The sequence below is a fragment of the Talaromyces marneffei genome, chromosome 4, assembly GCF_009556855.1.
Source record: "Talaromyces marneffei chromosome 4, complete sequence".
NCBI classification, from domain to species: Eukaryota; Fungi; Ascomycota; class Eurotiomycetes; order Eurotiales; family Trichocomaceae; genus Talaromyces; species Talaromyces marneffei.
Genome location: NC_072351.1, coordinates 122,496 through 144,733, shown reverse-complemented (window position 1 = coordinate 144,733; position 22,238 = coordinate 122,496). Strand labels below are relative to the sequence as shown.

General features: G+C 44.7%; 8 protein-coding genes across 8 annotated transcripts; 3 read left to right on the top strand and 5 right to left on the bottom strand.

Moving 5' to 3' along the window:
- Positions 1–443: 443 nt before the first annotated feature.
- EYB26_005111 (uncharacterized protein) lies at positions 444–3,491 on the top strand (the record flags this gene model as incomplete). The annotated part of the gene is made up of 4 exons (XM_054264401.1): positions 444–773; positions 854–946; positions 1,010–2,031; positions 2,087–3,491. 4 exons carry the CDS (start codon positions 444–446, stop codon positions 3,489–3,491), a joined length of 2,850 nt encoding a protein of 949 aa, XP_054120376.1.
- A 682-nt stretch (positions 3,492–4,173) lies between these two features.
- On the bottom strand, positions 4,174–5,547 carry EYB26_005110 (uncharacterized protein; the record flags this gene model as incomplete). Its single annotated transcript, XM_054264400.1, has 7 exons — positions 4,174–4,303; positions 4,372–4,427; positions 4,491–4,713; positions 4,781–4,944; positions 5,000–5,078; positions 5,137–5,309; positions 5,359–5,547. 7 exons carry the CDS (start codon positions 5,545–5,547, stop codon positions 4,174–4,176), a joined length of 1,014 nt encoding a protein of 337 aa, XP_054120375.1.
- A 452-nt stretch (positions 5,548–5,999) lies between these two features.
- On the top strand, positions 6,000–6,527 carry EYB26_005109 (uncharacterized protein; the record flags this gene model as incomplete). Its single annotated transcript, XM_054264399.1, has 2 exons — positions 6,000–6,427; positions 6,488–6,527. The coding sequence occupies 2 exons, from the start codon at positions 6,000–6,002 to the stop codon at positions 6,525–6,527; spliced, it is 468 nt and encodes a 155-aa protein (XP_054120374.1).
- Positions 6,528–6,601: 74 nt separating this feature from the next.
- EYB26_005108 (uncharacterized protein) lies at positions 6,602–9,372 on the bottom strand (the record flags this gene model as incomplete). The annotated part of the gene is made up of 11 exons (XM_054264398.1): positions 6,602–6,963; positions 7,039–7,369; positions 7,429–7,475; positions 7,532–7,551; positions 7,610–8,236; positions 8,303–8,446; positions 8,511–8,559; positions 8,873–8,937; positions 8,993–9,171; positions 9,246–9,300; positions 9,368–9,372. 11 exons carry the CDS (start codon positions 9,370–9,372, stop codon positions 6,602–6,604), a joined length of 1,884 nt encoding a protein of 627 aa, XP_054120373.1.
- A 367-nt stretch (positions 9,373–9,739) lies between these two features.
- On the bottom strand, positions 9,740–11,294 carry EYB26_005107 (uncharacterized protein; the record flags this gene model as incomplete). Its single annotated transcript, XM_054264397.1, has 9 exons — positions 9,740–9,879; positions 9,943–10,256; positions 10,318–10,430; positions 10,494–10,596; positions 10,696–10,844; positions 10,911–10,951; positions 11,018–11,038; positions 11,097–11,116; positions 11,173–11,294. 9 exons carry the CDS (start codon positions 11,292–11,294, stop codon positions 9,740–9,742), a joined length of 1,023 nt encoding a protein of 340 aa, XP_054120372.1.
- Positions 11,295–12,525: 1,231 nt separating this feature from the next.
- On the bottom strand, positions 12,526–14,844 carry EYB26_005106 (uncharacterized protein; the record flags this gene model as incomplete). Its single annotated transcript, XM_054264396.1, has 2 exons — positions 12,526–14,572; positions 14,699–14,844. The coding sequence occupies 2 exons, from the start codon at positions 14,842–14,844 to the stop codon at positions 12,526–12,528; spliced, it is 2,193 nt and encodes a 730-aa protein (XP_054120371.1).
- A 690-nt stretch (positions 14,845–15,534) lies between these two features.
- EYB26_005105 (uncharacterized protein) lies at positions 15,535–17,082 on the top strand (the record flags this gene model as incomplete). Its single annotated transcript, XM_054264395.1, has 11 exons — positions 15,535–15,635; positions 15,780–15,799; positions 15,857–15,922; positions 15,987–15,998; positions 16,108–16,113; positions 16,170–16,205; positions 16,270–16,340; positions 16,407–16,438; positions 16,532–16,541; positions 16,599–16,682; positions 16,768–17,082. The coding sequence occupies 11 exons, from the start codon at positions 15,535–15,537 to the stop codon at positions 17,080–17,082; spliced, it is 753 nt and encodes a 250-aa protein (XP_054120370.1).
- Positions 17,083–18,092: 1,010 nt separating this feature from the next.
- EYB26_005104 (uncharacterized protein) lies at positions 18,093–19,926 on the bottom strand (the record flags this gene model as incomplete). The annotated part of the gene is made up of 5 exons (XM_054264394.1): positions 18,093–18,673; positions 18,729–19,032; positions 19,083–19,331; positions 19,387–19,650; positions 19,723–19,926. 5 exons carry the CDS (start codon positions 19,924–19,926, stop codon positions 18,093–18,095), a joined length of 1,602 nt encoding a protein of 533 aa, XP_054120369.1.
- Positions 19,927–22,238: the final 2,312 nt, after the last annotated feature.

The following is a 22,238-nucleotide window of genomic DNA, read 5'->3' as shown; positions in this document are numbered from 1 at the left end:
AGAATAGACCAGACTTGTTGGATAAACATATACCTAGATGTTGACTGAGGTCGTTGTAATAGACGCAGTTCTTGTGACAAATTGACAACTGGGTAAAGATCGGTCTGGGGGCTAAAGACATTGAAGCCGCTGGTGGATTTTTCTATCGTGAAATGGCAAACAGTAAGCTTCTGATTTGGATGAGAGGTATCTATTGCTCCGTCTTTGAAAAATAATCGAAAGATCTAACCACCAGCAGTCCTCGGTGGTTGGCTGACTTCTTGTTATTGGCCGCCAGGTAGTTACACATCCCCTGCCAACTTTAGCCCCAAGAAGCGTGGCTGTGTCGGCTTGGGCTCCATATAACTAACAACAATCCTCATCCAGACTCCACTCCCGTCACCCAGTCCAGTTATCTGCAAAATATTCGACGTTAGACCCTCGATGTTTTCGCATTGTTAGAAATGGCAATATCGTTAACAAGGATTGGAAAATTAACACCAGAGATCCAACTCGCCCAAGCAGTTTCGGAATTTGAATCTATCTTAAACCTCGAGGAGAAGACAATATTGAGAAATTTGAAGAGCAAACACCATCCAGACGCCATTGACATTGTGAGATTGACAGCTGAAATTGACCGATCATCCCAATTAACTAGGAAATGTGTTGGCACCCGCTTTGCCAATGTACTTCGTGCAATCCAAGCCTTTACTTCGATCGGAGATGTGGTTGTCGGAGGATCCCAAAATATAATGGCTAGTGGCCTGTGGGCCGCAGTGCGATTTACTCTTCAGGTAGGGACGTTCTAAGCATAGTGATATAATGTCTTATATTACTAGTTCTCTATTTCAACAGCTGACGAGTCACTTTATAGCTAGCGACAAATTATACGTCATTCCTAGAGAAGTTTTCGACCCTATTTATGGAGATCGGCCGGTCTGCCCCTCGATATCAAGAGCTTGCCTTGGTATACCACCGTTCTTCTGATTTACAAAAAACAATTTGCGAATATTTCATCACTCTTGTACAGCTATGCACCAAAGCTGTGCAGTTTATTCGACGCAACAGCCTGACCCGCCTTCTAGTTACCACACTCGGGTCCTTTGATTCAGAGTTCGGTGATTTTACACAGAACCTTGGGGCTCTTGGAAATGCCATCAAGGAAGAAGTTATGTTTCTTTCAGCCAAAACAGAGCAGGAAGAATCCCGCGAGAACTCGAGGTTTCGCTCGATATTATTGGATAGATTCGATAAGAGTTACGAAATAAGACACAAACTGGCAGCACGATTGTCATTGCTGGATGCTTGCTCAGTATATGATTATGCATCGACGTGGCGGCAGATCAGGAAGAAAGGAAAAACGGCTTCATTATCAGGTTGTAACGAATACATGACTTGGAGAGACGACCCAAGTACCACCAACACATTGGTTTTCTTCGGTAAACTAGGATCCGGAAAATCTGTATTCACAGCGAACTTGATCGAAGATTTGCTGCTAAATATCCCCAAAGGAGCAACAGCCTACTTCATCTGTAGGCACGATGTAACTGAGTCATTGCAATCAAGGACGATTGTGGGGTCGCTCATACGACAATGGTTAGAGTTCATGAACGTGGAAAATATACTAGACGCTATGGAGCAACAGGTTCAGTCATTAGCAAATGAAACGGACCTCGATGGGCTTCTCACGGTATTTTGCAAATTTCTGGCCCCAAAGTGGCAAGGGAAACCCATGTTTGTGGTCATTGATGGGCTTGATGACTGCGCGGAACGTGAAAAACAGACTGTGATACAGTACCTTCATGATTGGGCAGAAAATAGCACACTTCGATTATTCCTCACTACTAGATCGGAGCTAGAGTTGACTTCGTTACTGATTGATAAACATTTTCCGCATCGATCTAAAATGCAACTCTCTTTACAGGAAAATGACATTGCCGACTATATCAATGATGAGCTGCAGCGACGCTTGGAGTCAGGTTCTCTTTCCCTCAATGATCCTGAGACGATCGTGGAGATTCAGGATACGCTGATAGCCAACACCTACGGAATGTAAGGATATGGAAAAATATGTCAGAATATGCCTCATCCCTAACAAATTTGACAGGTTCCTATGGGCGGTCCTTCAAATAGATAGCATATGCAACGAGGAAACGGATGATGCTATCTTGGCAGCATTACGGGATTTACCACGAGATATGCCTGCAGTCTACGATCGTATATTACATAAACATTCATACTCAGCTTATAGCAAAAAGTTACTACAAATTGTTTCTGCGGCATGCCGACCCTTGACGATATGGGAGCTTCGTGAAGCTCTGAGTGTAACGCCTGGTGATGAAACCATGGATCAAAAAAAATTGATTACGGACATACAAAAAACAATTTCATCCTGTGGTAGTCTTCTCGAGCTGGATGACGAGTCTCTGACGGTTCACTTTATCCATCCATCCGCGAAACAACACCTTTCATATCCTGATACTGAACACACTTCGGATGTATCAGTAAGGTTCAGCAACGTGGAAGCAAATTGTTTAATGGGAAGTATATGTCTTACATATCTAAACTGGAGTGTTTTTGAGAATCAACTTACGTCTCGTCATATACCATGGCAGATAACCGGGTCGCATGCAGTGTCTGCTTCAGTCAAGGTTCCTTTACGGTCTGCCAGTATTTCAGGAAAGGTTGCTCAAATGTACCTGAAAAGGACAAAGAAAATATCTTCATCCGCTAGCACATCATTTGACTTCAAAGGAGCTCTCATGGAAGCATATTCTGGTAAATACAAGAGGCAGCCTTCTGGAGAGTTCTTCTTCCTCTCCTACACTATCAAGTACTGGCTTGGACACTGTGTGAATTTGAACGACTCAATGGGCAAAATCTGGGCTCTGTGGCAAAGATTTGTGAATAACCCTCCGTCCATCATAAGCAATTTCCCTTGGGACAAGTCGGATTATTATATCTCTCTCGATGCCCACACGCGGCGTGCACAATGGGCATTTGACAATTGCCATCAATCTCTTGTTCTTTTCCTACTGAAGAATGACAAAGAGCACTACTTGCGATTAATTGAAAAGACTGAAGAAGTAGCTCTGAAACACCAACTCAGGGGCGATTGGGGAGAAGCCGCAAATATCCGCCGCAATATTGTCGAATCTCTAGCACTGGCATTTTCAGCTGCCCCTTTGGATGTACTAAGAACTATATGGAATTTGGCTTTATCATATCGGGCCCTGGAAGAAGATGACGAAATGGTAAAGTCATTGCTGAGGGATCTTTTGCTCAAGTTGAAAGTGGATAACAGTCCATTTATCGACAGCATACTGGACTCCTCCGCCGCCTTTCAGAGGGCACGGAATAACATTCGTCAAAGAGAAAGTGCGAAGGAAATCTTAAATATGGCATACTTAATGAGTGTGAGGCTACTAGGGCAACGTGATGTTAACACCTTACGGCTGCAGCATGATATTAGGCATTTTGATGAAAGGCATGCAAAGAGTCTTGCATTATAATTTCATTTGTCACAAGTTTTCATGCTAGAAATTGTAATACTAAACATCTTTGCAGAAAGTAAAAGCTAGTAATAAAGGTGACTGACATTAAGGGATGAGATGGAATGAAGCTCTTATTAGGTTTTTCTAGTATTGTTAGAGGACTATCTGACAGCCTCCATATGACTTGGTGAAGATTGCCAATATTCCTGAAACTGTACCTGGCATTGCCTATTTTAACTACATCAACATCGGGTGTTAGACACAGATCAAGATAACCCACCTGGTCGTCAGGATGAATATCCTCAATCTTGTGTCCCTTGAATTCCTATCTCAGAACTCAGTGCTGGAACACAAGTCAATCCTCTCCCAATTCGTATTTGGGAGACGAAATCAGCAACATAAAGCGTCAAATACGCCGACTCCTGCAAAAAAAGAAGAGTTTCTATCCGGTGTCCAGTATATATGCAATTCTGACAGTGAAAATGTAACCCTAATCCTTTACCACACAACTACATCTTTTACACTATAGTGTGATGAATGCAATACGCTGAGATGGAGTTGTGGCAATATTTCATAAGGGAATAATATTGCTATATTAAGCTCTTATTATGGAAGGTTTATATTACTAAATAAAGACGTAAGCCCTGAGGTAGTAGAGAAATTCTGTCCAGATACCTTTATTCTTTGTTGTGGCAGAAACTCATGCAGCCACAAGCCTATCTTCAATAGGAACACCATATGCTAACGGCCCGTCGTCAATAATTGTCGATCGTCGCACGTCTCTAGCAGCCATGTCTTCTGTATATGGATTTGCGCGGTGCATCGATTGTCTATGCTCCTGTTAGGAATACAGCACCTTTCAAGACAACAAAACTAGTAGCAAAGGAATGGTCGTTACCTATTATCCCACCACACCATATCACCCCCAGAAAGCCATTCCATGCTGAAAACATACTGAGGTACACGGTCTGATTAGCTATTCTCATAACCACGTGTGGAATGAATTGGATGAATTACCTTTGGCTGGGCACAGTGGTCAATTAGCTCCCATATCAATTTTTGACTTTCCTCAAACGATTGACCTAAGATTAGTTTAGCATGGGCGGCGAGATATAACGTTCGACGTCCATTGGGTGCTGTTTGGACAAGACGGTGATATGCGGGCGGTTTTGCGGCCAGTTCATGTGGTAGAGGGTCTCCGTAGACAATGGGTGAGGCAAGCTTCCTCGAGTGCCATAAACTGGAAGATCAATTTACAGTCAGATCAAAGCATAGGAGCTACTGAGCTTTGAGTTCATTGATCTTACTCATGCTCAACAATCAAATCCTCAATTTCCTTCTTTTTCGTTTCCGGGAGGTCAGCATATGCCCGGCGCGTGTCCGCAAAATGTGTCCAAGATCCGCCTTTAACAGGATTGCCATGGGACAAGAGTATAGAGTATTTGGAGCGCTGCTGGTGATATGATGAATCCTGCTCATTCATTAGCAACGCAAAATATTGCTAATTTGCCTTGCCCATTGCTTACTGTGTGCCACAGAGCATTCCCAAGGCTGTGGTGCCATCTTCTGCTTTCATTCTTCACTAATGTTCTGTCCAATTCTATGCTAGTAATAATTAATATTTAGATCCCTTATAATCCTATGAATGGGGCTAAACACCTACTTTCCGACGTCAAATAGCAGCGGCTCACCGAGCCGATCGTTTTCACGGCCATAGTAAAACGGGTTGACTTCCAAGCTTTCCCCCAATTGTTGCGAAAACGCAATATGGCGAGCATTGTCTAATCCTGTTTCTCGAAATATCAACACTCCGTACTTATCTTGTAGCGCAACAAGCTATATGAAGTGTCAGAAACGTCTTCTACCTCCACACAATGCGCTTTACCTGAGCCACTGTTTCCGCGGGCACCGGATTTTCCCAATCGACACCAGAAACTTCCGCGCCGAATGCCGAATTCTCGCTTTCAAGAATGGGTATGACTGTCAAATTCCCATATTGAACAGGTTTCTGTGTTTGTGATCCAGGTGGAGCAGTGTTCTTGTATATCCGAATGTGCTTGTGAGATAGCGCCATATTAACTAATTTATCTAGACAATCGAGCTGGATATGCCATTCCGTTCATAATCCTCAGTCGAGACGTTATTCTCCGTATGCCTGACTTATATGAAGATGTTGTTATTGTATAGCCACGTCGCGACTGCGACATGGAAGCCGTGCGGGCCGATTCCGACATACCCGATGGCTCTTCGTGGGTGATAAGTGATATTTTGGGAGATAAAGAACGCGTTAGGAGAAGTGGGACGAAAAGAAAGAATTTAATAATTAAAACAATGGGACGACCTGAGAAATTTAGATAGGACGTGAGGGGGAAACAAACAAATCAAATGAATTGAATAATAATAGTAGCTTCTACCGACATACAAAGAGAAACCACTTCGGTTCTCACGAAGCCTTGAGCAGGAAGGTGCCTTTTAGAATCAATATTGAAGATATCGTCAATTGACACGACCGAGAACACTTGCAAAATGACCGAATCTCAAGTCATCCTTATTACGGCAGGCCCGTATCAATTCCTCGCCACTTTTGAGTCAGACGCACCGAAAACCAACGCATTATTTCGAAGCCTACTTCCCTATCATCAGAAATTGATCCATGTCCGTTGGAGCGGCGAAGGATTATGGATTCCGCTAGGTGAAACTAAATTTGGCGTTTCTTACGAAAATCACACTTCTCATCCATCGGCCGGGCAGATTTTACTATATCCGGGTGGCATTTCGGAGACAGAATTTCTCTTTTGTTACGGAGGGGTTTCCTTTGCAAGTAAAATGGGATCGCTGGCAGCGAATCATTTTCTTACCGTGAAGGAAGGCAATGAGAATCTCAAGGCGCTAGGAGAGTTAGTCTTGTGGAAAGGAGCACAGGATGTGGTTTTTGAGGTAGCCGATGAAGAGAAGTAAGTTATACAAGAAGTCCTGTTGTGGTCCAATAGAAATAGTGCTAATACAGAAAACAGAATCCGCAAATTTCGGAGTCGACCATCAGCGAAGCTATAGATTTTGTGACGAGACTTTGCAGGCTATATGTCCATCTTATTAAATTATTCAGAGTGACGGTGTCTAATACACTTTTACATGCCGAAAAGTCCACAGGCTTCCCAACCACCATTTAAGTCATTTGTAACATCTGCCATATTCCCTGGCCATTCTAAACCAGCATCATTTATTAAATCCAGAAGAGACTGAAGAGCTATTTCGTCAATCTCCTGCGTTCCATGATCACCAGAACTACCAGGCGCCAGTAAAAGCGCCATTGCTCCGTGAACGACTGCTCGAAATTCGTACGCCGGATGGTAACTCACTGTTGAACACACACTATCGAATACATCAGTAGCAAGTCTTAGAAGGCTGGCAATAATAGACCCCGAGCTTGCTGGGAGAAGAGTCGTGTTTTCCGGGGACGCGATGTTGGCGTGGTGTATTTGTAGGTCCTCTAAGGGACGAATATAAGAAACCTGATCAGTAAATGAAAACGGAGAATAATTGCAGATTGAGTTTTTCGTCTTACCATCTATGACCCCTCGTATGTAACACAGTGTCAAAAAAGTCACAGCAAATGCATAAGAAATCCAAGTAGGGTCAACGGCATAGTATAAACGCCGAACTGCAGCAACATCAACATGGAATGGACGACTGGGAAAGCTGGGTGCGTTTTGGGATTCTAAGTCCCAGACATAGGTCTCACCGTCGCTGCACAGTGAAATTAGCATCTGTGCTGCTGCGCTGAGACTAATATCAAGGGACTGTAGTTGAGATGCTCGTGACGTTGGCTGAGACTTTTGTGCCGCTGGCGATAGTAATGGGCCTAGTGAGGCACTATTCAGAGCTAGACGGTACGACTAAGGTAACAGTGAATAAGATCTTGGGAGCTTCGAGATATAGACGGTCGCTGATTTACTCGAACTGAATTGAATGGAAGCTGATTGTGCTGCGATTCCGTATTCCCTAATCAACATTAATAGAAAAGCTTTTGTCGGGTTGTGGGAACACTGTGCACTAACGTAGTCGCATATACCAGGTTCTATACACAAAGGCAGTTAGTGAAACAAAAGGTGTGCAACTATACCGGGCTGACTCACTGTTCCCATTTTTCCAAGTCGATGTTCAGTTTTCTCAGACAAGATGGGCTCAATTGATGTCCCGACATGTCAACACAGCTTTGCATGGCACGGTGAACTATCGACACAAGCTCTACAAGACCTGAAACCCTGATATCCCCTGGATGCTTGCTGTAAATGCTGGAAGCAAAGCGTTCTGCCACTTGGGCTGACGGTGCTGGATCGACAGATGCTGGAAGTCCAGATATGAGCATGAGGTTAAAGTCACAGTTGAGTAAGTTATACCACACCCGTAGGCGAGAGACATCATTTTCTGTTATTGAATCTATCGGACCATGGAAAGGTGCAATAGCCGCTCGATCTAGGCCTAGTAGTAAAGCGTAGCGAAGGGCGAGACCAAATATAGCCCATGCGCTCACTTCATTATAGCGACTATTTGGCGCCCCTGTTGCCTCCGCACGGGTTGTAGACTGATAGCTTTCGTTGCCCGAGTTACAAGGCATCCATTGAGCATACAACAGAAGCACAAGAATAGAATCCAAAGAAACATCTGATGGCGTTGGTCGGAGAAGAAGCTTCGAAACAATTTGGTCTAACAATGCTGTAAGTTCCGAGAAACGAGGGTATGTACTAGGTACCATGTTGGATCTATTTATTAGATTGAGGTCATAATGAACAATATCAACGACCGGGTATCGTGGTGAGGCAACTCACTGAGTCTGGCCCGTCTCCCAAAAACGTAATCCAACGGAGCAGATGGCGAGGAAAAGAATCGGATTCGAGGTCCGTAAATTTGGCCAAGTATTAAGAAGACTTTCGTTAAGGACGGGAGCCATTGGATGGCAATGCGTGAAGTATCTATAATCGAACGTATTATTTCAATGTAAATAGGATGACGCTCTGGAGGATAGATATTGCCTACATTTCAACGGCTTTTCCAGCATCATTGAGTGATAAGATGCCTCGTGATACTGGGTCGTAGAAACTTCAATGAGTTGACAAGCTCGTTCTCTTGACTTGTGGCTTGGACTCAAAAGCCGATGCCTTTCTTGCTAAAGCGCCGAGTGACCTAAGCGTTGCGAAGGGCGTGCCTAAAGAAATTCTATCGATACTGAATGGGTTTGAATCAGGCAACTCCGCTGCATACGGCGATACTCCAGATTGGTGATTATCCTTGCTTTTGTCACAGTCTACAGGGGTATTTCCAGGATCAAGCAGAGTCCTATTGTCAGCTCTGGCCTGAAAGTAATTCTCAATATAACGGTAGTTCATACTCCAAGTTACCTAATTTAGTCTTCGGGGAAGAGCTTTTCTCTAGTTCAGAAATCCTAGTCTCATGTTGTGTGATTCTGCTTGATCGTCAGCATGTTCAAACCTGTGATTTAGTTACGGCGTTTCCCCGACTTTTGATGAAGCTCAACAACCAACTGTGCAACGCGTGAGGGCCCTGGATTTTGCGTAGGCCCAAGTGCAGTATCCGTTTGAAATGAACAGGTGATTTCATATTTCTGACACCGTTGGCAGGGCGCCTGGACATTTAGCGGTTCGGATGCAGTCGCACAGCGCTGCTTTCTTGCTCGGCACTATCAAAAACAGTCACTATTTGCTTCGAGTTATTTTTCAACATGCGGTAGAGCTAGAGAAGCTCCGGACTCACCTGGAGACAAGCTCGAGAAATGCGACGCGTCTTACTTGATGATTCATCATCAGGTCTAATGCGTCAACTGTAAGTATATATTGCCGTATGGAACAAATGGGACTGCCAAATGAGAGCATTACAGCATTGGGACCTCTTCCTTTCCAAGATTCGTTGGTTCTGCCCTCGAAACTAGTATTTCCATTCCAATCTCGCGGGCAACTTTTCTGCAACCTAATTGAAGTGGACTGCTTCAGAATAAATCTGTTAGGGCCGTTGATAATTAATTCATCGGAGAATGTTCCGCTTTTATCTCATCTTTTATCAATAGGTACGGTATACAAAGATAACAAGACGTTTTTTGATTGGCGGCTAACGTAACTGGGTCGACGTCTACATTAACTAGTGCTTTGTGAAATTAGCCCTAACTTTAGTTAATTCGATCTGCCCTTCATAACAAAGTCATACGACGAATAATTGTTCCTAGATTAACTATTGATGGCATACTGTTCAAATTACTTCTTCGTATATTCCGCCTCCAAGTCAATCATCTCACGAAGGATATCCATGAAAGCTTGCCCCTCCGATTCCTTCAACGGCAACAACGGTTTTCGTGGTGCTACACCATAGCCATGCAACTTGTTCAATGCATATTCTGTCGTTTAGTAATTAGTTATAGGTTCAAACCCACCTACGAAACGGACTCGTAAACACTCACTCATAGCTCGGATTCCGCCCGGTACAGCTGCAACGTCAGCATTAGACAGAATTGCCTGCAGCCTTGTGCACTCTGCCGTCTCTTCCGTTGTCAGAGACTTGGTGTTGAGCAATTCCCAGAGCCTCATAGAAGCTGCTGGAGCAAAATTTGGAATTCCGCTGACGGTGCCATGTCCGCCACATTGCATCCATGGTGTCAGGTCGGCGATCAGTCCGTCCAAGAGTAGGAAGGGGAAAGCCCGAGTTTCGTTGATTTTTGGGTTTGCTTGTATTTCCGCAGTAAGTCGCACAAGCTTTCCTATGCTACCTCCACATCTGTTATACGAGAGGAGTCAGCGGTGAGCGGAAAATATGATTAACGTTGTACTGAACCTACGTCAATTTGACACCGCACAGGTTTGGTGCCTTGTTTATGATTTCACTGATCACAGCAGATGGCATGTCCTGACCGCCTGCATTGGCTGGGAAGTTATACAACAACAGTGGTATCTTTTTGCAACAGAAGCAGTTAAAAACGGCCAATATCCATTCCGTGGGAATAAGATTACTTACCGGAGATCCTTCACAAATATCAACATAATATTGAACGACTTGTTGGGAGTCCGTGTTGAGACTTGCTGCATAATATGCAGGCAGAATGACCATTCCAGCATCGCTATTCAACAATAAGCTCAAGTCGTCGAATTGAGTATGGAGTTGTGTCTGGGAAAAGGAAACATCGTGGTCAACTTAAAAAACAAAGGGGAATCCTCACGCTCCAGCTTTCGATGCCGCCTTTGCAAGCTTGATGGTTTCCCTAGTACTCAAACCACCGACTCCGGCGACAATTGGGGTTGATGTCAGACCGGCTTCATCGAGTGTCGCCCTGATAAATTGGATTAAAGCTATCCTCTCATCAAAGCTCTAAGAATTTGGTTTGATTAGGTTCTATAATCGAGCAACGGATTTTTTCTCAGAGAATGTACGTACCAAATGGACTGCCTCTCCAAGCGAGCCTGCACATACAGGGACTGTAGACGGCGACAAGGTCAGCAGATATACCTAATTTATTTCATTTCCCATTAGCGACCACGCACCCATGCCCTTCGTCGCCAGGTCTATTGAACCAATTAGCAAGAAACATTAATATCTTTGCGATATTAGCATAATTCATACTTAGCAAATGGTTTTTGTAGCTGACATAGTCAATTTCTTGGTTGTCATCAAAAAAGGTGGGAAGAGGCGCATATACCCCTGGGCGAAATGTTCGTTGGACCATTGTAAGGATATTTGTCGTTGCTGTTTCTTAGCTCGTATATTCTTAATTGTTGTAGGAGATATGGAAACAAATTTTGATTTCGTATTAATATTCATGACGACTTTTATTATCGTGACCCAGCCCAGTCCGACAGTGTCGGCAATGTCGGGTGCTTCGCCGGCGCTGATAAGGATACCAGGATAACAGCGGCTGAGCGCCGACTGAGCCGCGCATCGAGGCTGTTGTCAATGTGACAAGCCAAAACCTGGTGTATTGTGAAATAACTAGGTGCGCTATCTACAGCGAATATTAAGCATGGGAAAGAAAGAGGAAGAGAAAATTACTCCAGGCTCCAATCCTCCATATAAATACTCCTCTGTGCGCGGTGCCCCGGCGGTGCCTAATCCGGTAATCCTGAGGGAACTCCCGTCTGCTTCCTTACCGCCTGGCAGAATACCGATCGTTGATCGTTCGCCTCACGCTAGCCGCTTCATGCTAGCCGTCACGGTTCCTGGACGTCCAACTATCACAGTCAAGACCAGACTGGGACGCAGACCCGCATTTCCTGTGTGTTGGTTTAGCTATATCCCGTATCACGACGCGTAGGATAGGAAGCAAGGGTGGTCCAACGTCCCTATAGATGAGCCAGCTTATAAGCACAGATATTCGTATTATAATGACTAACTCCCAGAAAGTAGGGTGCCGGGGGTGCGAGGGTGACTATATACAGAGATGCCGCGTAGGCGCTATGGATAATAGTAATCCCGATCCGGCGGTGCGTGTATGGGGTGCAGAGCTCCGTATCGTACATCGATATTCACACACTATGCCATTAAGATAAAAGCTTATCAGTGCTTGTTGTATTTAGAGTTTAAACATATATAGAAACAGGAGGCTGAAAGCATAGGTTAAATACAGGGGGTGGCCCCGAAACATTCTACAGTGCACGCTGGGTTGTCAGTAGAGTATTCAACTGAACAGTAATCATGATCCATGGAAAGGTAACAACTAGTGGATATATGGGGGTCAGATTTGGCGTGTTGTAACCCATGTTACACCACACTTTACTAGGCAGATTACTATGTGTTACATAACCCGTTGCCAAGACCTGAATATCCAATAATTATATGGGGGTCAGATTTAGCCCGTACGAATAATACAGCTCCAGGCTGATTCTGCCGGATTTTAAATTTACTAAGTAATCCTCATATAAATCTAAAACTAAGCCCTAACTAGATGACTTGCATGGCTTCACAGAAAATGCTACTAGTCCCGAACACCGTGTAGAGGTCCAAGTCTCGTCCAGGTGTCGTACACAGGCCCCGTACGACTGGGTGAAAAGAAAAGCTATACATACCTGGCTTGGCTGGCCATCAAAGAAGAAAAAGGCTGCTTCTCTTTAAGAAGCTTTGATAAAGCTGATAATGTACAATGGGCCTTGCTTTGTATAAGCTCGACAGCCTCAATTGCCTTATTTAAAGAGATTCCATCCCTCGTACGAGCATATATCTCATCAATAATAATCTTTCTTCTTCCAAACATGACACGTTCCTTAGAATCAGCTCTCCATCTAGCCCCATACTGCTCCTCGATTATTCGGACTGCTGGTTGGCCATCTAGGCCTATAGCCCACTCCGTCCAGAGCTCTCGTACAGTCTGAATTGTACGAGAAAGTTGATATGAAGGCATCTCTGTGAAGAGTGCTCTATCCAGTGGCTGGAATAGCTCTAGGGGATCTTCAGCTTGGATCTCTAGAGATGGGGTTAACTGTATAGATTCACTAGTTAAAGCCAGATCTCTAGTATCTAATTCAAGGGCATTGGCTCGTACGGCAGTATCTGATTCAAGGCCATTGGCTCGTACGGTAGTATCTGATTCAAGGCTATTGGCTCGTACAGTGAAAGAGATTCGGCCAGAGATAAGATTATCAACTTTACAATGAAGTTGAGATAGAGAATGCTGTAGTTGATAGGAGTTAAAGCTGATATTCTGGTATAGATTATTCTCTGCAGAGGAGATCCGGTCTGCTAGGATTGGCAGAGTCTGACGGAGCTGCACCTCGTACGGTGTATCACTCGTACGAACAGATTGAAGAAGCTGTTGAGCAAACTGCTTATAATCTGGCCGTTGGAAGAGTTGGTGATTCCAAATTTCATGGCCTGGAATCTCTATCTGGAGAAAGACTGAGTCTTGGAGAATAACCGTACGAAGCTGTACAAGGAGTTGAAGAAATCCTTGAGCTGCTAGATCATCTTGATCAGCCTTTTCAACCCCTTTTTGGATTAAAGGTGGCAAGGGGGGTAAAGCTAATCCAATATCTATCTTATCATAAGATAAATTAGATGAATTAGATAGATTAAACCAAGCAAGCCATGTATCAACCCAGGGCCATAGTGCTCGTACGAGGCTCTCTGGTGGAGAGATGGTAGCTCTAGGAATATAGTAATTCCCATGATCCTGAGGATTGAATCCAGCTATTGTACGAAGAAATGGCCGAGGTAATCCAGAGAGATAGCAGTTTGACATGCTATCTTGATTCCAATGGCCAGCTCTTCGGATAGAGCTTTCATCTACTCCCTGTAATTCAGCAAGACGAGCACCCCCTGATCGTCCGGAATGAGTCTTCTTCTTAGATGATAGATTGGTGGCTTTAAAGACCTTATCAATCCATTCCAGTTGAGTGCCGTACGAGATTGCTCTGCTAATATCTCCTCCTTTAAAGAAATGCCAGGCGTACCATTGCTGCCTTTGATAGAACTGGGGGATAGGCTCATTCATGAACTCCCATCGATAGAAGAGATAGAATGCTGCTTGGCTGATCGTACAGAGTAAAGGCTCTTTATGCCGCATAACTCCCATATACTCAATATTGCCAAATTGGTTGGTTTTACCTTGAGATTTCATAAGAATCAGTGGCCAACAGGGAGTTGGGCCTTCCTCCATTTGAATAGTAAACATATCAGCAAGCTGGAGGCCTCGTACATCCTCTCCCCTAAGCAGCATGGCATGGCAAAAGAGGAACTCTGTAGCCGTACGAAGATAGGATTCCTGCGCTTGAGGTTTCCGGCCTTTAGTTTCCTGCTCTCTCCATCCTATCCAACCGAATCGTATAAAGGCCCGGATATCCTCTTGGGTATAGCTGTCCTGCAAGGCATGGAGACCTCGATCCTCGTACGACTTCTTTTTCCGCTCGGCCTCCTTTGATTTGTGGGATTTGAGAAGACTGCTCACTAGATGGCCCCTTGGATTAGGATGGGAATTCGTGCCTAGAGAACGCTGCCAATTCCAGTAATCGGTAATGCTGCTAACGTAGCTCCGGAGGGTGGCATGTCCGATTTTCTGGATCACTTCCTTGCCCTGGTTATCCGTACGAGCCTTGGTATAGCGGCTCAGCCTAATCGGCCGATGAAGCACTTCCTGCTCCAAGAAGAGTAGCAGCTTATGCTCTGTAACGGTCTCTCCGTCGGGAAAATGGCATCTCGTACAGAACGTAACCCATTCCTTTTACGGGCGCTCGTACGCTTTATTAGTGTTCTTTGGCCGGCTTGCTCTAGTTTCAAGGGCAACTCGTTGCGCCATTATATGTAGTTGTGCTTGGATTTTTAGCTGGCGGTCTTGCCGCTGTTCGATACTGTCACTAGATGCCGGTTGGGCTTCGGAATCCATATTGAACAAAGATTGGGGCTGGGCGCCGTACAGAGAGCATCTGCCAACGCGCCATGCAGGGGGTTGTGTCGGATTGATGGGTTTACTCCAGGCCAATCCTGAATAGTAGCTTACAAAGATGAAAAGAAGAATTGACTAGCAAGATTGTCTGTATTGAGTTCTTCTCTGTCTGTCTGAATACATGAGGTTCCAAAGCCGGGTTTTTATAGACATCTGGTGAGCTGGTTTTATCGAATCCGGCATGTAGGGTTGACATCATTTGTGACCTATCATGAGGGGTAAAATTGGGGGCTATAAAGTAGAGCTTCTGATTGACTGCCTCATTTGACTGCCTCTGGATATCCGGATTATCTGACAGGTTGTTATCTAGCGGATAGTGGTGATCTCATTATTTAACTATTATGTGAAGGATCCGAAGATTTAGATTACCGGCCGCCTTTGCGACCGCCTGCCATACTAATTCTAGCGCCGTACGGTCTGGTAATCGCTTCCTGGGAGAAGTGGATAGTTATGTGTAACTGGTATGGTAACCGGCCAATCATCTGGCCCTAGATATCCGAGATATTTTGGGGGAAAAGTGGATTTTGGGGGTAGGATAATCAGGTTATCCGGGTGCGGGCTTGTAACCCGGCTTGTAACTTGGGGGTGGATACCTAAAAGCAAATGTGGTGCTGGATATGGGAGGGTGAAATGAAGTCACAATTTCCTATACAAGGCGGCCAATTTGCTCTTGCTGATCGCTTTGTTTCTCGTGAACTGGGCTTTGCCACGGGAATTCTATATTGGTACAAGTAAGTCTTCGTTGCTAGTGACTTGCATTCTTACAAATAATTCACATCCTAAATTCAGCCTTGCAAAATAGTTATATTAGTAAGTCTACGTCTTATTATACTCAACTTGCACGGCTGGCATCTGCAACAATGCATTGTGGGTAGCTCTGATGCTCTTGATAGTGGTAAGTTCCACGATATATGCTTATGTTGTGTCAGAGTGAGAATTGAACTTGTTACAGTGGGCGGTGAATGGGACAGGGACATGATTCTTTGGAGAGATGGAGTTTTGGTTTTGTTCAATCAAGGTAAGTACTCAATTGTATGTTAGATGGTTTGTATGTTGTATAATAACGAACCGTTCTTCTCTAGGTCATAACAATCGTCGGTCTTATCATCGCCGGGATCGTTGTCACTGCAGGATGTGGTCCAAATCATGAATCAATTGGGTTTTGATACTGGAACGAAACCGGGGGATTCATACAATACAAAGGCATCGGTAAACACTTCTGTCTCATGGATGGCTCTTTGTGTAGGAAAACTGATTATGAGTAGGAGGTGCTAAGGGGCGCTTTCTCGGATTCTTCAGTGGTATGTCCACTACAGATATTGGCAAGATTATAATAAATAGTGATCTACACACTGAATTAAACAGTGCTTATTCACGCCGCATTCGCATTTATCGGAACCGACATCACTGCTATGGCGTCCGTGGAGACTGCCAACGTGAGTGCTCTCTACAATCAAAGCTACGTTGTTCACAGTTCTAAAGAATGTTTACGTTCCTCATAGCCTCGAAAGAATGTTCCTCGGGCCATTAAGGGGTTTGGATAAGACTTGTGCTTTGTATGCCGGCCACATACGCACTACTGAAATTGAATTCTGACCTTGTTTTTCTTAACAGTCTATGTCTGCAGCGCCTTCATGGTAAGGAACGCGCCACGTAGCTAGAAGGATTATTTGTACTAATAGTTATCGTGACAGGTCGGCCTCTTAGCATCTCCTTCAGATCTATCTCTTAATCTTTCATCTACTGCAGCCAAGAGTCCATTTGTGATTGCTATCAAGGTAAGTGACTTTGTGGTAATTCCTATCTAGCATTTGCATCTTGGAAAGCGGAGGTGTTTTGAAACATGCATATTAACGAACACAGAATGCTGGAATTCCAGCCTTGCCATCTATCATAAATGCGGCAATTCTCACAAGTGCCTGGTCGTCTGGCTGTGCCGATCTTTTTGTCTCGTCGCGTACTCTCTACGGCCTCGCTGCCCGGGGTCATGCCCCTAAGATCTTCCTCAAAACCCGGAAAGACGGCCTTCCGTGGGTCAGTGTTATCTTTTGTGGAGCCTTTTCCTTATTGTCCTTCATGGCAGCTTCCAAGGGCGAAGAGGGCACTGTCTTTGGCTACTGTAAGAACTTTCCGCTTGCCCTAATCCCATGGGACATACTAGCGCGTTTTCCCGTATAAAATTCTGCGTTCGGCACAGAGCAAACTGACGCGAGCCAAAATAGTTTCGAATATGACTGCAATTTATGGCATGATATCCTGGACTTGCATTCTCTGGACCAGTCTCCGATGGCACAAAGGGCTCAAGGTTCATGGTATTTACCGAAAGACTCTAGCATAGCGCGCGCCTCTACAACCATATCTCTCATATTATAGGTTTTTAACACATTCGTTGACCTATCAATAATGCTTACAAACTCTTCTAGATGGCATGTTTGTCTGCACTATGGTAATGATTTTTGGAGGTTTCGGATCTTTCATTAGAGATCAGATATATTGACCAGTTTCACATTTCAGTCCACATATTCAACACATTATCGTTCATTACAACTTACTTCCCCATACCTTTCTTTGCCGTGCTTTTCTTCGCATACAAATTTTGGAATAAGTCCAAAATGACTAACTACGCGGATATTGACTTTATCACCGGCTCATCCATGGATATTCCAGAGGAGGTACGATTGAACAGAGGCTCAAATGTCAAATCAAGGTTTTATAATGTACTAACAGAGCGTTAGGTAACCCTCAAACATTGTGGAAGAAAATAGTGGACAGAATCCGAGTATGTAGATCATACACCAGTACTCCTGGGAGCCCTTCCATGTAGGATCTCACTGGACCGTGGAAAGTTGCTAGTTATAATAATAGATGGTTATAATGTTATGATCCGAGGTGTAACCTTTTGGCTCTATATTGACTTTCTCGTATACATACTTAGTGATAGTAGGTCTTGAATTGAGAGAAGCTCTTCGCATTGAAATTAGGTACACATGGTAATATTCTCGATAGTGGACTATGTATAATTCATACTTAGATAGATATAGGAACCATGGGCATCTTTTTGAGTACTGACTTGGCGATTGTGGGTAGATTGCTCTTTCAAAGGTATCGCGACCTTCAATGATGTCTTTTATCCAGCAATAACCTTATCGTAGCTAGCAAGGTATCCGATACTTGCCAATGACCACAGATTACTCGTTATCCTTGACATCAATAACGGTCAACTTGAACTTCCTGGCAGGAACGTTGCGGTTGAACAAGATGTCAGTCTCACGGTAAGAGCGGTGCTTGAGCTCAGGAAGGAAGAAGTAGGCCATCACCCAGCAGAAGGCAGCGGTACATCCCCAGACGTAACCACACTTTCCGGCCAAGTTCCATCCGGTAGTGTTAAGCATCTTTGAGGAAAGGTAGATCATAGGAATCTCAGCAACGTAGTAGGCGGCACGACCGACACCAGTACTCAAAGCGCGAAGGCGGACAGAGGATGTCTCGGCAATTATAGTGTATGAGATTGGTCCCATTGCACCAGCGAACACAAAAGAGATGAGGATACCTAACGCTGCCTGGGTGAGGTTGGTATTGTTGTTCTGCTCAACTGAGCCGACAAGCCCGAGAATGATGAGCAGGGTAACGTTGACGGCGGTACCGTAGAGATAGATGGTTCGACGGCCAAACCAGGAGCTCAGGAACCAAGAACATGCGTTGGCAACTAATTGGAGACATGAGTTGACCAAGCTGAGTTTGAAAGCTCCGTCTGAAGAGATACCGGCCTCTATGCGGGCAGTTAGTCACTGGGCCTACAACAAGCGGTTATGGAGGCTACTTACGTTCAAAGAAAAACGTTGCTTGATTGGCAATCAGGTTACCAGCGAAGTTCTGGGACGCGTACATCGAGCAGATGATTGTTGTTCGCCTCAAGTCGGTACCCCGAAAGAGGTCGAAGAGGGTAGGTGCACCACCCAGCTGCTCCTCAATCTTCACAGTTCGCTCTATCATGGCAAGTGACTTCGGGGCAGCCTCTGGTTTTTTACCAAGACGCTCAATGGAGCGGAGGGCTTCTTGTTTCCGTCCCCGACGAATGAGCCACCAGGGAGACTCGGGGGCAAGCAAGACGAGGATTAGAAGGGGAGTCTAGATATGTCAGCCCTTATATACTTGAGATCTAGATAACAAGCACATACAGGGAAGAGCCATTGCAAGGCAAGAGGTAGTCGCCAAGCCCAATAGTCAGTTCTTTTATTTGTTGCGTAGGTTGCAACGGAGACAATTATTTGACCAATAGACCAGCTCATTTGTAAAGTAGCCGTAACAGCGCTTCGGAGGGGGAGGGGGACAACTTCGCTAGCATAGGCGGGAGAGTTTGCAATGAAGAGACCCCAAGGGACGCCCTCAAATACTTGGCTAATTACAAGGACGGTGAGAGAGTTGGCCTAGATGAAATTGTTAAGGGGGTTGCTTTGGAAACTAGGGTTTGGGCCTACTCACGAAGAACGATATGAAAATTGTAGCGTTCATAAGAACCAGGCCCAAGACTGTAGTCCAGCGGTAGCCGATACGGTTTGTAATAGGTCCGGCCAAAAAGACTCCAATAAAGGCACCGCATTGTCCAGCTTGGAAAAGGGAGCTCTGCGATTTCGTTGGGATTGCATAGGTGCCAGTAGCGGCATCAGTGAGGACACCAAATGTTTTCTGGAAGGCCTTTTGTGCGACAAAATTACTGTTCAAAAACATGTCAAAAGACTCCATAACCTAGTTGGGGATCAGTTATCGGTCAACGCAATTGAATTAAATATTCGCAATTCTAGAGGGAAACAAACTCACGATCGTGAAACACATGGTGAATGCCCAGAGACATGCCCATGGATGAGACTTAGCAGCCTCCCAAACCCCCATTTCGTGCTCGCGGTTCTCACCATCGAAGGCATCAGTCAGGAGATCTCCATTGGCGAAGACCTCGGAGTGAAGAATATAGGACTTCTTAGTCCTCTCAACCTCATCCTTTGGCTTCGTCACGGCTGACGACATTTTTGGTTCTTGAGCTTTGTCACCTTTTCAATGCGATGGGAATGGGATAGAGAAACAGAACAGGGGGAAAAAAAGCATGGAACATTTGAAGGCGAGCCGGATGGAGTCTTATATGTTTTTTGTTCGATCTTCGCATTCAGGGCTACCCATGTACGTTGCTTCCGTTTCTGGGCGTGCCTGTTACGTGGATTTTAGGGTTAATATTCCATGTGTATTTGGTAGAGGCGACAATAGCTCCATGATCTACGTATTCGATGGACGATGTAATTGTAGTTTACTTGGAGATCAAACTTAAACGAAGTATGTACAGACCAGGTACGTCGTTCGGAGGACTTCTGTCAAGTCCCAAATCCTGGTTTGATTCCATTGCGCCGAATATACAAATCCATTGCGTAATTGTCTAATGATGAGTGAGATAATTTGCCGTCGGGCCAACATGACAAAGCTTACAACCTGGGCGAGACCATACCATCAGTCTGTAAGACAGTAGTTAATAATAGCAGGCACCCTGCTAAGAGTTGTAGGCTGTAAGCACGAAAGTCTTCGAACTTGAAGATTTGTCTGGCTGTGGAACAGACTGGAATTTGAAGAAAAGAAGGCCATTGGTGGAAATTGAGAGCCGGGACCGGCAGCCTCCCGCTTATGGACTAGCGCGAACAGCTGGGCATTCTCTACCCCGAAACAGCAAGTATGCTTTGTGTCCCATTCTTTTCTATCTTCTCGACGAAAACATCGAAAATGATATATGAATAGTACATCCAAGTCTCATCAAAGAAATGCAATGAAGCGTTGTGGATTGGGAGGGGGGTTCATAGGGTAGCTTCACACAATCCTGTCCCACATTGGAAGCTTCTAAGGTTCGTATTCCCAAAATTAACAATAAGAAAACGGGAAATTACCGAACACTATTTGAAACGTCTTGCAAAGTCCATGGGGTTTGCAATGTCTGGGTGTGTACAATTATCTACTTTGTTATTGCTGTTCAAGTACACCTGCCTGATATCTTGTAATACTATGAAACGTTTACGGCAGCCTATACGTACAACCTTGCCAAAATTCGTAATACGTTAGACAATGCGAACACCGAGGCGAACCATTACCAGCAAAGCATGGAGTGAATCGGTCGGTTTCATAAATAGACATGTATTGGTCCTCAGCTGGCGAGTTGATTTTTCGATCATTCTCCTTCAGAGTCATGATATACTCACTCTCCAATTGTAGCAGAGACAGCAAGGATACCGGTAGCCCCTGTGGTGAGTATTTGCCCCGTAGGCTAGATATGGAGATAGGCAAGTTAGACTACAACAGCGCCGAGGACTTGTTAGATAATCCGGATATCCAGGAGCAGTCAAATGAGGCAGTCAATCAGAAGCTCTACATTATGGCCCCCAGATTTACCCCTCATGATAGATCACAAATTACGTCGACCATACACAAAATCAGCTCACCAGAATGTCTATAAGAACCCGGCTTTGGAACATCATGTAGACGGAGAGACAGAGAACTGAACAGAGACAATCTTGCTAGTCACTTCTTCTTTTCTTATACTTGTAAAATACATTCAGGGTTAGCCGGGAGTAAACCCGCCAATCCGACAGGACTCGATTTTTGTCTACCAGCAAGTTATGGCTGCCAATGCAATCATGGAAGATTATTAATAGCCCCAATCATTCTTATAAGACAGGAAAGAAGTTGTATAGCTGTTGGCAAAGTTTACGAATGATAATTAGGGTATTTTCTGGACACTGAGTGTCGTCTCCACACCTCTCCATTGCAGTCTCAATTCTCCAGTGGACTATTATCACCTTCAATGCAACCTAGTGATAGATCTTCTTTATTCCCGTTGCTATCTTTAGGAATCGGAAGTCCCTACCCAATTTTTTGCTTCATGAGCTTTACTTTCGGTGACTGTGGGTTCTTGCTGGCTTCCCTTCGGCTAACTGGGTGCAGTGAAAGCCACGTTCGAGCTTCTTAGTGCCGAACATTCCCCTCATTCCGGTTTAGTATCGTCTAAAGCACACTACCAAAGCTTGTAGAATAGGTTGGAATGGTATCTGAACAAAATAGTGCAACTTGGTGTGTGGTGGGCGCCTTTGCGCCGAAAGGAGGTTTCGGCCAGACATCTGTACAAGGTCTACCCGGCACTTTGTCCTGAATCCATCAAGATGTTTTTAAAACAGAAGGAAGGGCATGGACTGAGGTGTGAATGTAGCTAGCTCTTAATACCCAGAGGCAAAGAAGGCTTGGAAGCATCCATTCCCCAGAGACACCAAATATCAAGAAAGACCCTTAGCCCCCGTTATCCATCATCA